The following is a 14373-nucleotide window of genomic DNA, read 5'->3' as shown; positions in this document are numbered from 1 at the left end:
GAAAGCGGACTGGCGGTTTGATTGTCGAGGATTGGGAATGGTTGCCTCGTTGCCTTGTTCGGTAGACAAGAGAAGCATAACCCCCAGTGCCCTTTTCGAGGCAAACTATTTCGCGGATGCGCGGGAAGTAGCTAGTGATCTACAATTCTAGCCACTCACAGCTTGCCGCTCGCGTTCGCCTTGCTGAGTGCTTAACGATCATGTTGTGAGCGCGATCTTCCCCAGGATTGGGCAAAAGCATACTTGGCATTCTTTATGTACTGCCCTAAGACGCTGCTCGACGATAAGATCCTACCACAACGCTCATCGGAGATCACTTTAAACTATCATTATTTCGACTAGGGATCATCACTGCTCGACCCTTTCTGGCTTTATTCCCATTTCTGAGTGAGAGAGCGCCATGCCCATATCGCGATCGATATTCTCCTGGATAGCCTTCACCACGCCCTGACTCCTGAGCTGCGCAAGGGTCCTCACCACTTTGGGGCTTGCACCTTTGCCATTTGCATCGACCGAGTAGACACCATTCCCTTGCTGCCCATTCGTTCCTGTCGCCAGGGGCATGCCGTCCGGGAGGCGTACCCCCGCACCTGGACACTCTTAGCCAGTAGAGAAGCGTGAGCTAGTACAAAGGAAAACATGCCTACCTCCAGCCTCTCCAAGCGGTATATGTACCAGTGACCCCAATAGTCGCCACACAATTTTCAGAAATCGCATGAGAGGGCCGATTGAGCCCCGAGCTATTCCAGATTCAACGGCGCCTGGGGGGTTATGTATGAAAACGACTTCTGGTGCTTCTGTGTGATGGGCCTCGAGTGACAACGTCGTGAGACTGGCCAGATGGGCTTGAGTCAGAATAGCCCCAAGGCCCTAGCCCTGGAACTTATCGACCAGCACCCGACCCTCGAAGGTTGCTCCGTATACACTAACGACCCACCGCAGACTTTTCGCAGAGCGGATCAGAGGGACGAAATTGGAGATGAAACGGCTCCGTGCGTACAGCGTCAGTGTCGTCGGATAGTTCAACCCTTCATCGGTCCCTGTTGTTATTAACAAAGTAGAATGACAAGTGCGTCTGCCTTACTAGTGCCATACTGAAGCGTTTCAATTGACAAGAACAGCAAATTGATCTCTCTCTCCTGGCTGGCGGTCTCACGGCAGGGTGGATCGACATTCCGCATTAGACTTGTGTCGCTCTCGATGAATTTGAAAGTGTCTTCTGGGTTCAGTGTTTTGCATTGGGCAGCAATTCGTGCACCGGCTTCCTGTGAGCGCTCTACGGGATATACTCGTGGAGCAGTCGCAAGATTCGCAAAATGCCTCACCGTCGTCTCGCCAACTCCATTAGTACCGCCTGCAAACACGGCTACAAGACCTTTCGGCAAGTCTGTCTTGATTCGATCATTCGACGCGCGATCCTGTTTCAGGGAGACCATGGTAATAGTACACTTGTCTCATGGACACACAGCACATCTCTACAGATGACTGCCATTCTGTGATCACGCAGCTGAGAACGACCTTGCACGGTGTTGCACAGAACATGGAAGCCCAATCCATGCGGCGAGCCCGGACTCTTGGCTATACCCGGGGCTTTAGACGAAGGAACCAATTTTCGGCGCTCAGGAACCCTTCCGGCAAATATGCTTAACTTTGGGTGGGACTATTAGTATCTTCGCACACATAACGAGTCTAGCGACGCGAGCTCTGACCATTCCTCATTGTTCTCCCGCTCGCTACAACCACTTTCACCGCCTCAGACCTCCTACGATTGATGCCCGTTCATAGCCCGTTTCGGGCTAAGAAGTCGAACGACAGCTGAAACCCCGCTGAAGCATTGTTGTGCAGTGGCAGAGCGTGTCCAGTGTTGGGTTGAATAACCACCTCAAGGTCACTCGCACTGGGCCATGTTTCTCTCAATACCGTGGCATTCGTCACGCCTTTGCAATCCCCGCCGCAAATAAAGAAGTCGAACTCGGGCAGCACGTATTGAATTGGTGCTTTCAAGTTCTTACCAGGACGGCCGATAATCTGGCTACCCGAAACGAGCTCGCCAACAGGAACAGGTTGCTTGATTGCATCGCCATAGTCGAGCAACTCCTTTGTGAAAGCAGTTGATGGATCGCCGCCGAAGAAGACGACCTGAATCCCTGATTTCTGGTTGACGATATAGCCACTGCCTCGATCCCACGCTGGATCAGCAGTTGCTGCGTACTGCGCATACCATGAGGAGAAGCCCGTGGTGCCAAAGTATTCATTGAGCGCAAATCCAGTGATGATTCCTCCGTCAGTCTCCTCAGGGTATGTGGCAAGAAATGCAGTCGTCAAGACAGATCCGAGACTGTGGCCAATATGAACAATCTTTCCGGGCTTTCCGAACATCTGAGCATCAGCATCTTTGGCCTCGGGGGCGAGTGTCCCATCGCGAGCCTTCTGTGTAATTTGCCGCAGTATATCAAGTTCGATGCCGAATTGCACGCCACGGTACGCATCTGGGATGTCGGATTTTCCAGCACCCAAACGGTCGTAGGTGAGGATGCTATAGCCTGCAGCAAGACTAGCGTAGACATACGAGTGTTCTTCTGGCTTGTGCCCCGAATCCCAGTACCTGCTGTCGTAATGACCGCCATGAGTCGCTATCTGGAGTACATCTTTCTTGTTGTGACCGGTGGGCACACAAAGCTGGGCGAAGATGTTGTATGTTCCGGCTATGGTGATGTTCTCCAGGATACCTTGGTTGGGGCGTAGAGAATTGCTCCATGTATCGCTTTGCACCGCCCACTGCACAGTCGTGATGTCGTCGATTACCTGAGGAACATCGTACACAGCTCCGGGAGCTTCGGCATCGACCGAGATGTGAATTTGACGACACTCTCCATTGGAACGATGTGAACGAGGGATGGATGCAGCCATGGCAGCTCCGAGAAACAGGATGTTGATAGCATGAAGAGCCGTCATGGTGTCAGCTGGGTTGTTGACGAACCGTGATGCTTCAGAACGCCATCGCGACTTTATACCACTTCTAAGGCCTAGGGGATGGGGGCTTCTTGTTTAATGTCCGCTCTTGATGTGACTGTGATTTGGAAGATTCGGTCATAGCATCAACAGGGAGCCATCGTGGAGCACGAGTGGGTATTAGAATGACCTTCAACTGCAATGGTCAGTAGTATGAGGCTCATTTGTTATACTCCAACTCATCGTGCCACGTTGACCAGTGAGACTTAGGAAAGGGTTTCGCGCGAGTGGAGTTGCGCGCGCAACTGCGATTTGTTGTCCAAGCGTGTATTCGCTTACCTCGAGTGAATGCTCCGCTAACCGCTCGGAAAACGGTGCCCGTCTCACTAATTCAATTGACATTGCGCAGCCACCACACTATGAGCCTCCAGTCCTAAGTCACATCGGCTTCGTATTCGCTCCTGGCAGTGATGCATCAAGAACGGTCGACATGGATGTCTTTAGAATCTCGGGCTTGGCTGTCGGCTGCATTGTTTGACAACAAAAATCACAAAACAGAGCTTCAAGATCTGATGGTAAATAAGTGTGGTTGAGGCACAGCGTGCAGAACATCGCATGAGCACTATACTGTGGATGATAGAAGGGCCTCTGATCTAACGTTTTCGACTGCCATGTGAGGAGACTCATCACTGTCTCCGGAATCATGCTTGTCCGACGTACGATCAGGATAAGAGCTTTTGCGTCTAAGATGCCGTATACGTGAAGAGGCACGTTCTCTGAAGGACGCTGAGCCAGGACCACTTTGTTGATTTGACGCAGTGCTTATGAGAGGTTCTATGATTGATGGCACCCCTGTTGTGATAACTGCTGGGGCTATGGTGACGTAAGAGTCGCGATAAGGACGATCCACGCTCTCATCTTTGCGGAACAGCAAGCGTATCTGTCGAAGCTTCTCCGGTGCGTGGTCGCTCGAACTTCATTGTTTGGGGTGCTAGAGTGCCTTCATAAGAAATACTCCGTGGTACAGGAGGAATTTGAGGTTCTTAGGTGCTGTTGGAGGAGACATGACTGTGTTGGATACCTCCTGTCTGCCTGCGGTGGCCAAATCTGGATCTGAGCTTCTGTGCCGTTTCTGCCTTTCATTCGCCACTCTCTGCTTGATGGCCTCGTGAAGGCGAACATTGGCAAAGTGGGCCATGGCCACAGACTGCTTGATGCTAGGAGAGTTGGGATATATCATGAACAATTGCTCTTCAAATGCATGTCTTCTCAGCTCCAAAAGTCTTGACCTGTCACTTGGCACAAGACTTTTGGAGCGGTAAAGGCTTTTGGAGCTGAGAAAACATGATTCTTGCAACACACCAAGATCTTCGCATGTGAGTCTCTACTGAAACTTGCCAGCCAACAGTTGCTCTGGTAAGTGAGGCTGAAACAGAAGCTTTCTCTACACCTCACATTTCCCGTCAATTCAAGCGGCTGATCGTCCAGGCCAGCTCACGTAGCTGAAATCTTCACCGAACCATGTTCCAGCTCTTTTATATGAATGTGCCAGATCTGTCATCAGATGGTGGCTTCGAACGTCGAAGTAGCCGGCAAGCGATATCTCTGATGGGCTGAGATGCACTCCAAGGTGGAAGTCAGAGGTATCCTCGTTCGATGTTGCAGCTCACCCGCGCTTCAGTTTCTGATCTTCAGCGCGGCCTGCCCTTTGGAACAATATGAGTTAGCATAAAAGGGTCCATATAGTCAACATATCTTTGTGATTTGCACACGACGGTTACTGGAAGCAGCCATATCGACTAGTTGACAAAGCACTGCGGAACCCACCCGGAGCGCGGCTTGCCACGTTCTCGCTCTTAGACAGGGCGAACCTTGAAAGCTGTAAAGCCTGCAGCCAAATACATCAGCCTCAAACCCCGATGTTGCCTCCGTATGCGAGCATATCGCTACGAAGATTGTCGAATGACTTTCAAGTCATGAGTCCCTTTCTAGCGCAGTGGGAGAATCAGTGCTCATCTCACATCCTCCACAGAATGATGAGAAGTCGACACCTCCTAAACGTAGCCTGACTAACATAATCCCGTAGCCATCATCACACTTTACAAAGTGAGCTCCTTAAACCATCTGAATAGCCCAGTCAAGACTGTGTCAACTCAGCCTGTAGCAGTCGTCGCAGGACCAACGGGAGCTGTACTCGAAGCAATGTGACACTGGTGCACTGTCGACTATCAGTAGATGCGTTTTCTGCTGTAAGAGAAAGGTCTTTACTTGACCGCGAGCCATAGCTCGCTGGAAACTCAATAGCACTGTGTAGGACTCCCTGTCAAAGTCAATATTCGTTACTGTCCTGGAGTAATCGTGGCGAAGGACGTTTACCCAGTTGTTCCAAATTACCACATCGCCTTCCTCACAGGGAGGTACCATAATATACTCCGGCTTAGCGATCCGATCAAGAACTTCATTGAGCCAGACTCGAATCTCTTCATAGTCTTCGATGAGCCTCTCTGGACCAAGAGGCGAATCCTTTAGGTAAAGCTTGTGAGTCACCTCTGGAAACATCTGAAAGCATCTCTCTCCAGTGACAGGGCTGAGCCAGACCATGGGATATTTGTAGACCTTATCGGATGACCATTCAGGGAGATCCTCAAGCGGTAAGGTCTGGCCTGTTGCAGCCATGCCTAGTCCTGATGAACGTACCCTGCGCGAACCTGTCCAAGCGAATGGATGAGGGGCAGGCTGCCAGTAACTATTGTCAGCAGTAGTCTTCTCCTCGTCTGTTAAGAGGTTGTACAGCTGTGCTGTACTGATAAAAGCAGTGCTTCCAGGTGGACACGAGATGGCCTGTGGAGAGATATCGTTCCAGCTGACGGTCACATTCGGACCTTTTGGAGTTCTTACACAGCGAAATGTTGTTACGCGTGATGGATGTGATCCATAGATAATTCCGTCAAAATGAAAGTTGACGAACCGTGCTTGTCCGCTTGCCAGTTCCGCATCCGTCAAGGGATCCGCATGGAAGTCGACGTGACTAATGGCAGACAAACTCAGGTTCTTGAGACCGAAATGATCTTCGCCCTGATATCCGTCGCCAACGAGTGTAACGCCTCCCGAGCCAGGGATGCTATAAAAGGGCTTCTTCTTAAGGGGCATCAGCACCTCCTCCATGACAACGCTGAAAAAGACCAACCGCGAGATTCCCCAACTCCTTCAGAGTCTTTCCATATCCAAGCCCGTGTGTCGGTTGTGCATCCGGGTCGAAGCGTGCATTCAAATCAAATTGCTTAGCCGGAAGAAGGTCGTGTTGGTCTTTGATGACGAGTACCGAATGCGTGTACAGGGCCTTCTTCAGGGCTAAAAAGTCTGCTTCATTCAAGTTATTGAGATCAACCCCTCTTACAGACGCTCCAAACTGTCCTTTGTGAGAAGTGAACCAGACCAGGGACTTCACATACATTAGTCAATGACCCTTGACTATTCTGAAGTGGCCGGACTTCCATTTCTTTGGCCGCTATATCAGCCATCGTGTTGATAGTCACAATGTCGCTGGAAGACGTGCGATAAGGTATTCTGCACCTCTTAATGTTCCTATTCGAAGCAGCTCAGATATCTTGATGCCCAGAAGATACGGAACAGCAACTCCTACCCCTGTGTTAGGCTGCAGAAAGCGTGACAAACATAAAAAGGTACAATTAAGTCGTCAGCGATGGCTGTACCTTTCTTGCTGGAACCTTATCTCCAGTCGAGGAGTCTGTTCACTGCGGACTGGCCCACCAAAGCAAAGAGCCTGGAGTAGCTCAGCAAAGATTTTGATAAGAGCTTCATCGAAAGGAGAAGACCGCCACGAATCCCGTTACGTTGTTCCACCTCCCTTGGCTTCGGGATCTGATTGGGCTGCGCTGGCTGCCCGGTGAACCGCGCCGCTTTTCGGAATCGCTTGCTTCTTCTACCAAGCGTAGCATGTACCAATAGTCTGCGGTAGACTTTCGGCCAGCTCGACGCAGCCACCGAGCTGCCTTGCATGCCCGAACCAAACCCTGGCAATCCCCTGTGTATCCCACATGGCTGCGCATCTAGGTTTTTGTCAGGCAATCTGAACCCATGGATCGTGCCGTAAGGATCTACTTCAACTTGGAACCGCCCGGAGGTCAGGGTCTGGTAGCGGCAAGGAGCTGCCATTTGGTATGTGGCTGGTGAAGTATCAGACAGGTATTAACCGAAAGAGCTCATGGGAATTGTGCAAGGTCGGACAATACTTGACTGTTGAAGTCTTGAACACAAAGCATCTGGACCTCTGGGCTAGCTAGTAGTTCTATCCAGCTTGGAGCGGTAGAACCCAAGCACCTTAGCTTTCACGCCCTCCCAAACCTGCTGGACCACATCACTGTGCCTGGAAATGTTACCGAGACTACATGATTGAACCTGATCCAACCAGAGCCTGTACGTGTCCGCCGTAGGCCCGTGGCTCTCACATGAGGCAACGAACAACGGCCATGTGATCGGGGACATTCGTTTTACAGCTCGGAAAGAATTTCAGCCTTGAGGTCTTCAACCGCTTGCATATGGCCAACAACACGCTTAACTCCTCCCGAGAGACCTTTGATACTGCAGTGCATACTAGATTGAAGGGTATAAGCTAGGAAGACAGTATAGTAGCATAGCAGCTGAGAGTCGATATCAATTGCCGTATATGCCGTCTTGGCGAAAAAGCTTCGTTAATGAGGTGACTTGGTTCTCATAGCCGTGGAAAGGTCTGAGGCGTCAACCGTATGATCACTCGTCGGAAGCCGCTGTGTTAGCGGTTTCAGGGAGGCCCTATTCACAACGATACCGGGTATAGGTACAAGCTTTTGGCGACTGGAGCTGAAGCAAGTAAATGGTCCCCTCTGATCCAAAAATTGCATTTTTGGCATCGTCTTTAATCACCAGAAAATGAGCGTCGATGTAACTTGGATTGTTACTGCATGGCCTCAGTATGTGCTTACCTTGAGTCGGCCTAAGGACTGCACTGTGATGAAGTAGCTAGCCCATTAGGTTTGACCTTTATACAACTCAAGGAGACGCGCATAGTCTCAGATCCTGGAGCTCTCACGATCTCCACAAGCAAGCGTAGTTTGATAACGTAGCCACCGTGAGTGAATCTGCTCCGATCTCAGTTTTGGCGTGTGGTAGGTCGCTCGTCGCATTTCACCTTCCACAATTCAGCAGCTTGCAGCGTATTAGCCGGAACGCCGTTGGCAAATTAATCGATTTCGCACAGACGTCCTGATTGTTGTTACTCGACTCTCTGGTGCATCGCACAGAGCTAAAGAATATTTTGTATGATCGACAAGCTTGAGTGTTGCTTAGCACAGGGGGGTGGACTGGCCCTAGAGCCCCACACTCACGTCCGCAAGGGCAATTTCGAACACGGCCGTTTCCCGGTGGCGAATTAATCCGCAAGCCACGTGCGTCTGTGTCGCCAAGCCTTTTTCCCAGTGGACACCAGGAGTCCGACAGACCTCGCCCTTTCCTCGTGGGCCAGGAGCTTCACCTTCGGCCAGTACGACAGCTCTCTTTTACAGCAAGTGTAAGCTTGGCTCATGTCACCGCTACATACAGCGTACAGCGTGCCAACTTGAGTATTTTCGTGGGCTGTTTTCTACGATCCCTTGACGCATTGGAACGAAAACCCAAGGATAGACGCGCAACCGCACCTTTCTAGAATGCTGCTATCAAGCAGCTGTCGGCCAGATGTTTATTCTCATTTCTCATGCTCGTACGAACTACGTGTTCTCGCCCTGGACATGAAGGCCCTTTTCACAACAATTCGTGGACATCAACGCGCATGAAAGGGCTAGGAATGAGACTACATTTTCCGCCTCGCGAGTAAGCGACAAACTTTAAAAATCCTAGCCATTAATGCCTGGCTGGCGAAAGCGGCCAATTTAGATTGCGGTGTTCAACGTGCCTTGGAGGACCATCAGCATTCCCTGGTACATTTCCTGCGATTCTGGAGTCCCCTTTTTTCGTGGCCCCGCAGCATGGATATATGCTGCAGGGCATTTCCAGCGCCTCGAGCCTTACCTGATCGCGTGAAAGGCAGCTATCATGGAGATGCTACGGCCTCGATGGCTACGCGATAATGCAGAACAGGAAGGCGAAGCACTCCTTACAGAAAAGAAGCACTGGCACGACGCCTTCAGTACGTTGCTGATAACATGCCCATATCCGTCACTAACGATGATTAGCAGCTGGCCCGCGCGGGCTGTTCAAGCTGAGGTTGCACAGCATCGGGTCCCTTTTTGCTCAATCGCCGAGCTTACACGAATCCTCCTACCTCGATGGCCTTCGCGGAGTGGCGTGTCTCTTTGTCGTCTTTCACCATGTTACGACGGGGTTCTATCCATGGCTGGAGATGGGATATGGCGCCCCCGATCCCACTCTCAACTCTGGAGGCGAACCGCTACCCAATTTCAGCCTACTTTCTCTGCCTATTCTTCGACTGATTCACTCCGGTGGAGCCATGGTTGACATCTTTTTCAACATCTCAGGATATGTGCTCTCTCTAAAGTCTGTGAAGATGGCAAGGGAAAACAACATCGCTGGCTTGTACGAGAGCCTCGGTGGCAGTGTTTTCCGCCGAGGACCTAGGTTGTACTTCCCGATGTTCGCCGTTGGCCTGTTCGCTGCTATAGCCGCCCAAATCGGCCTCTGTCACCCATATTTCTACCTTTGGAGGTACCCAGTATCGGGAAGCATGTACTGGCAGCTCAAAGTCTGGTTCTGGAATAGCATGCGCTCCATCTCATACTGGACAGTGGGCAATCCGTGGGAGCCTGTATTTTGGACAATCCCAGTTGAGTTTAGAGGCAGCATACTCGTCTTTGTAACTCAAATGGGACTCGCTAGACGCTCGCCAAGGTTGCGTCTAATCTTCCTTGTGGCTATGATGCTGTTCTGGATGTGGCACCAAAATCCTTCCGAATGGATGTTCAGTGCAGGCATGGTTTGCGCTGAGCTGCACTTCTGGCACACCCCGATTCAACCCTCGCGCACGGCTACAAGCACTATGCCCGATCTCGAGCCCGGTCACAAGCCAACCCAAAACAATCGCAGGAATCTTCGCCGAGAAGCTGGACTATCTATGATCCTTGTCATTCTACTTTACCTCCTCAGCACCCCTGATCCAGGACATGGACAAACTTTGTCATATGGTTACCAAACACTGACTACAACACTGACACTCCCTCAGTATCGAGGTTGGGCACCGATGTCGGCTGACAGCTTCTGGCCCTGTGTATCGGCATTCTTCTTGGTCTTGCTCCTAGACTTCGCAGGATCTACATCGTATCTCCAACAATTATTCTGTACGCGACTCGCTCAGTGGCTCGGCAAGGTCAGCTTTTCGATGTACCTGTGGCATCACGTAGTGATGCAAATGATTTTTTCGCCTGCGGCGAAAGCTGTTGCTGAGTATTACGGGATCCTTAACCCATGGGTGCCGAGCTACCAATCGGGAGCAATTGTGATCGGCGTAGGCTTACTTTGGTTCCCAATACTGGCCTGGATCAGCGAGATCTCGACGCGTACACTAGATGTGTGGGGCATCAAGCTCGCGAGGAAAATGATGGACTGGTAAATAAGAAGGCTATAGGTGTATGATATGTGTTAAAACAACAATGGTTCTATATACTGACGACCTCGCATGGATTTTTTTTCTGGTGAACGGCTTCACCCTAAGAATTATCGAGCCGCTCCCCTCAGGTGACCCGCAGTCATAGCAATAGGGCAACGCTTTAAGTGTAGCGTCGTAGAAACCCTGAAGTTGTTAACGCACGTCACTTGAGTTATGGGATCTAAGTAGTCTTAGGAATATCACATCATGTCGACGTGAAGGAAATGCATGAACTCCTGAGAGCTATCAAAGGTAGCATGCTCAATAACCTCGCCCGAGCACCCTCACACTAGATCATTGTCCGTAATACAAGACGATGTTCCACCGCATGCAGTCGAGGCCCAAGGCGAGGACACCAAGTCCGATAGGACCACACCACACGTCGCTCGAGAAGCGCGCCACCATGAACCTAGCTCTCGTTCTTGCCAAGGGCAACGCTAACTGCATTGCTATAAGTTGCTAGATCATCAGCTCTCCTGGCTTGGGGATGCTTCTCGAGTGGGTTAGACTTCAAGATACGGAAATTGGTACTACGGTCCAGTCAGATCGCGTCCATCCCATTCTAGACGGTCAGAAACATACTCCAGCGTTGCTAAGTACTGCACCATGTTATAAACATCATTCAAGAGACTCTACACAGAACTGAGGCTGCAGCACGGCCGAGTTGAGCGACCGGAACTAGAAGTAGCATTCACACATCTCTTGCTGCCGGTATCGGTTGTAAGTCTGGTGTATAGCAAAAGGCCACGATATAGCTGGGAATGCGCCGCTTATCTGTATTTTCACGCAAAGAAGTATCCACAGGAGTCTGGACTGTCTTTTGACAGACAGCCCATCCTCAGCGGAGTGGATGAAAACGGCTTGTTTCAACTATTTTGCCCGCACTATTTTCCCCGCTGTATCCTGGAGCAGATTTCTCATGCGGCGCCATCATAGGCACCAACCTTAGCTGCCCATGCCCTCCATAAGATCTCACTCTCCTGCAATGCCTTTTCCTCACTGTCCTCAGCTTCGCGATCCGTCAGGTATGTCACCTCGAGATCGGAGTGTGTACGCTGTAACATGGCTGCGGTTTGGATGAAGGCATTCCGCTCGAAATGAATCGCCTTGTGCACCGTCTCGTATAGAGATCGTCCCCATACTGCCATTCCGTTTCCTCGGAGGAGGATACAGCCGTAATCCGGTAGATGACGCGGTCCATTGCTAATGTAATTATCGTGACTCAATAATCGCTCTGCCATGGCTTCGCCCAGTGTCGAATGAGATATACGCAGATCTCGAGGAGATGAATCTGGGAGGGCATTATAAAAATCGGCGGGGTTGAATATCGGGCAATGCTTGGCCAGGAAGCCCGCTTTGTTATGTGCTGGTAGCAACATGCTGCCCACAGCGTTGCAGAGACCGTAGATAATAGAGTTGGAGCTTTGCGAATGGATGACACACTGTACATCCGCATACCGGGCATAGATACTACTGTGCACCAGTGGCTCCGTAAATGCGACCTCTGGCCTCGTGTCGTCTGTATTCTGAGCCACTTGCGGAATCAGGCTACCGTCAGCAATACTTCTTTCTCGAAGATGCTCGACGCTAGTTGTTAGGGCTGCCGGAAGATCGTTGACAATAAACGACGATGTATTGCGAGGATTGCGCACCGAAATGCTCCCGCTATCCTGTAGGATGTCATGGGCGACGAGGATACGGCATGATACAACCAGCTCTTCGAGGAGTGCTCCGCTCTTTGACATTGTCGCCGAATAGGGACTACACCATAAAATCACAGGCGTCTAAGTCACACGCGTCTAAACAGTGAGAGCTTTCACCCCTTAGCTTATAAAACTGTTTCATCGCTTCCAGTACTGACCTTTAAGCTATGACGTGGAATTACATCATCTTTAAAGCGCCTCTTGCATTTCTTCTAGAAACTTGCAAGGATCTACCCCAATCGTAAGCGGAGGGAGATAAGACCAGGCTTTTAGGTGGAGAAAAGCTGGGGAGGGGTTATTTTCGGAACCAATGAACAAGCGTCGGAATTCCTTCTCCGCCAAAATGGCCGCACCGATGTGGAAGTTTCCGTGTTAGATGTTCAAGTGGTCCTAACACTATTACCCGGCCTGCGGGTGACCCGCTGCACCAAAAATCGTGCCAAGAAACACCTAGGGCTAAAACGAGGGTGAGCGACACGACCCTGAGATTTGGTGGGTGCGGGTAAGCTACAGCGCCAAAAGTGATAGGATAGTTTAGGCTAATAGCGCTATCTAAAACAGGCAACCTCAGATAGACCTTCTCTATTACTATTACTAGTTGTAGGGTGCCTTTATCCCATAAAGTCACTTCGCCATACCAATCTCGGTTAGAGGTATTTCCAGATATAGCTAGACCAGGGGAAGCAAAAGGACTTTATAAGCATAAAGGCACTTAGGGTACTCCTGACTCTCCCTCAGGCGCGGACGAGACTGTCTGAAGGTGATTGAAGCGGAGATTTATGCTACGTAGTAGCTATGGAGCCTTTATTCTATTACGATCAGCGTTTTAAAGCCGTCCTATGCCGCCCATGTCAAACGGGGATCGTCGTACGGAATAAAATTGTTAGCCTCACCCACTTCCGTAAACCACCGCACCACTTGAAGGGGGCGAGGTTGAAGCTTCTAAAAGAACAACTTGTTGCCTTAGACCTAGTCGACACGGGAGAGAACAATCACCCTTCGCCGCAGGAACAGCCTATCCCAGCCATTCCCCACCTCTAGATCAACGGGCAATAACCCAAGCGGCTGTAAGAGAGGATTACTACAAAAATTAGCTATTTTATTTGTTCTGTATATATATTAGTACTATAAGACCATGGTGCCAGAGTTTGAGAGTAGTACCAGTGGTGGTTGTTGAGCTATTGTCGTCGCCATTTTGTACTGAGATTTGCCTCTGCCAAGAAGAAAATTATACACTAACCTGATCGAGTTTTTGTCTAATCAATAAGCCAGCACTCTTGCCTAATCAAGTTTTTGTCTAACTAAGCTACTTTAAGACATCTCCCCGCCTACCTTCCACTAGTCCCCTTTAAGTTTTTGTCTAACTAACCTCTTTTAGCCATCTCTCCTTTATCTTATCCTCCTTACTCCTCCATAATTATCTGATTATAGTAGCCTTACCCTATAGTCCTTGATCTATAATACCATGACCACACAAATATTAGACCCCCTAGGAGGCTGCCGCTACCTATTACTGAGCAAAACAGAATTACTACTATTAACAGGGTATATCACAGTTAACAGTACAACCTCTATCTTAGCCCGCTCCTATTCTTACCTAGTCTTCACTAGTTAGTAGCTTTATTTAGTGGCAGTCTACTATTATAGAGAGTAGCCTGTTATGAACCGCTCCAAGCGTCGGGTCCAAACTGGGTTTAGCAGCTGGTGGGATAGTATCAGGGTCAAGGCTAGGCCAAAGTAAATGTAGGAACTAATAGTAGCAGTTGTACTACTGGTGTATAGAGCGAATCAATATACGAAGTTAACTACAAAAGTCCTATCTAGTGTCGGGATGGTTTGTCCCTCTATATAGTGCTGTGTAGCTTGTCTTGCTCTGTGTGATCTGTTGCTCTGATAACGGGAGCACCCCAGATCACAGAGCGTGTCACGTGACTCACCAACTGTCTTTTGTCCCTAGGGTATGGCTTTCCGTGGGGTCCAGTCCTCCTCCGGGTAACCTTCCCCTTAGGCCCTAGCGTCCCTGCGGCCACTGGCCTCGGTCAGGTTGCGGACGTGATTCGTAAT

The 14373-nt window shown here is 50.2% G+C and overlaps 6 protein-coding genes across 6 annotated transcripts; 1 reads left to right on the top strand and 5 right to left on the bottom strand.

The window, feature by feature from the left end:
* Positions 1-348: 348 nt before the first annotated feature.
* HMPREF1541_07804 (uncharacterized protein) lies at positions 349-564 on the bottom strand (the record flags this gene model as incomplete). Its single annotated transcript, XM_008722127.1, has 1 exon — positions 349-564. One exon carries the CDS (start codon positions 562-564, stop codon positions 349-351), a length of 216 nt encoding a protein of 71 aa, XP_008720349.1.
* Positions 565-870: 306 nt separating this feature from the next.
* HMPREF1541_07803 (uncharacterized protein) lies at positions 871-1436 on the bottom strand (the record flags this gene model as incomplete). Its single annotated transcript, XM_008722126.1, has 2 exons — positions 871-1040; positions 1085-1436. 2 exons carry the CDS (start codon positions 1434-1436, stop codon positions 871-873), a joined length of 522 nt encoding a protein of 173 aa, XP_008720348.1.
* Positions 1437-1779: 343 nt separating this feature from the next.
* Positions 1780-2955, bottom strand: HMPREF1541_07802 (uncharacterized protein; the record flags this gene model as incomplete). The annotated part of the gene is made up of 1 exon (XM_008722125.1): positions 1780-2955. One exon carries the CDS (start codon positions 2953-2955, stop codon positions 1780-1782), a length of 1176 nt encoding a protein of 391 aa, XP_008720347.1.
* Positions 2956-5105: 2150 nt separating this feature from the next.
* HMPREF1541_07801 (uncharacterized protein) lies at positions 5106-6473 on the bottom strand (the record flags this gene model as incomplete). Its single annotated transcript, XM_008722124.1, has 5 exons — positions 5106-5170; positions 5221-5272; positions 5329-6090; positions 6140-6361; positions 6405-6473. 5 exons carry the CDS (start codon positions 6471-6473, stop codon positions 5106-5108), a joined length of 1170 nt encoding a protein of 389 aa, XP_008720346.1.
* Positions 6474-9039: 2566 nt separating this feature from the next.
* HMPREF1541_07800 (uncharacterized protein) lies at positions 9040-10570 on the top strand (the record flags this gene model as incomplete). The annotated part of the gene is made up of 2 exons (XM_008722123.1): positions 9040-9133; positions 9180-10570. 2 exons carry the CDS (start codon positions 9040-9042, stop codon positions 10568-10570), a joined length of 1485 nt encoding a protein of 494 aa, XP_008720345.1.
* A 953-nt stretch (positions 10571-11523) lies between these two features.
* Positions 11524-12351, bottom strand: HMPREF1541_07799 (uncharacterized protein; the record flags this gene model as incomplete). The annotated part of the gene is made up of 1 exon (XM_008722122.1): positions 11524-12351. One exon carries the CDS (start codon positions 12349-12351, stop codon positions 11524-11526), a length of 828 nt encoding a protein of 275 aa, XP_008720344.1.
* Between the last annotated feature and the right edge of the window lie 2022 nt (positions 12352-14373).

Source organism: Cyphellophora europaea (assembly GCF_000365145.1).
Source record: "Cyphellophora europaea CBS 101466 unplaced genomic scaffold supercont1.8, whole genome shotgun sequence".
Taxonomy (NCBI): Eukaryota; Fungi; Ascomycota; class Eurotiomycetes; order Chaetothyriales; family Cyphellophoraceae; genus Cyphellophora; species Cyphellophora europaea.
This window is presented reverse-complemented; position numbering and strand designations above follow the sequence as displayed.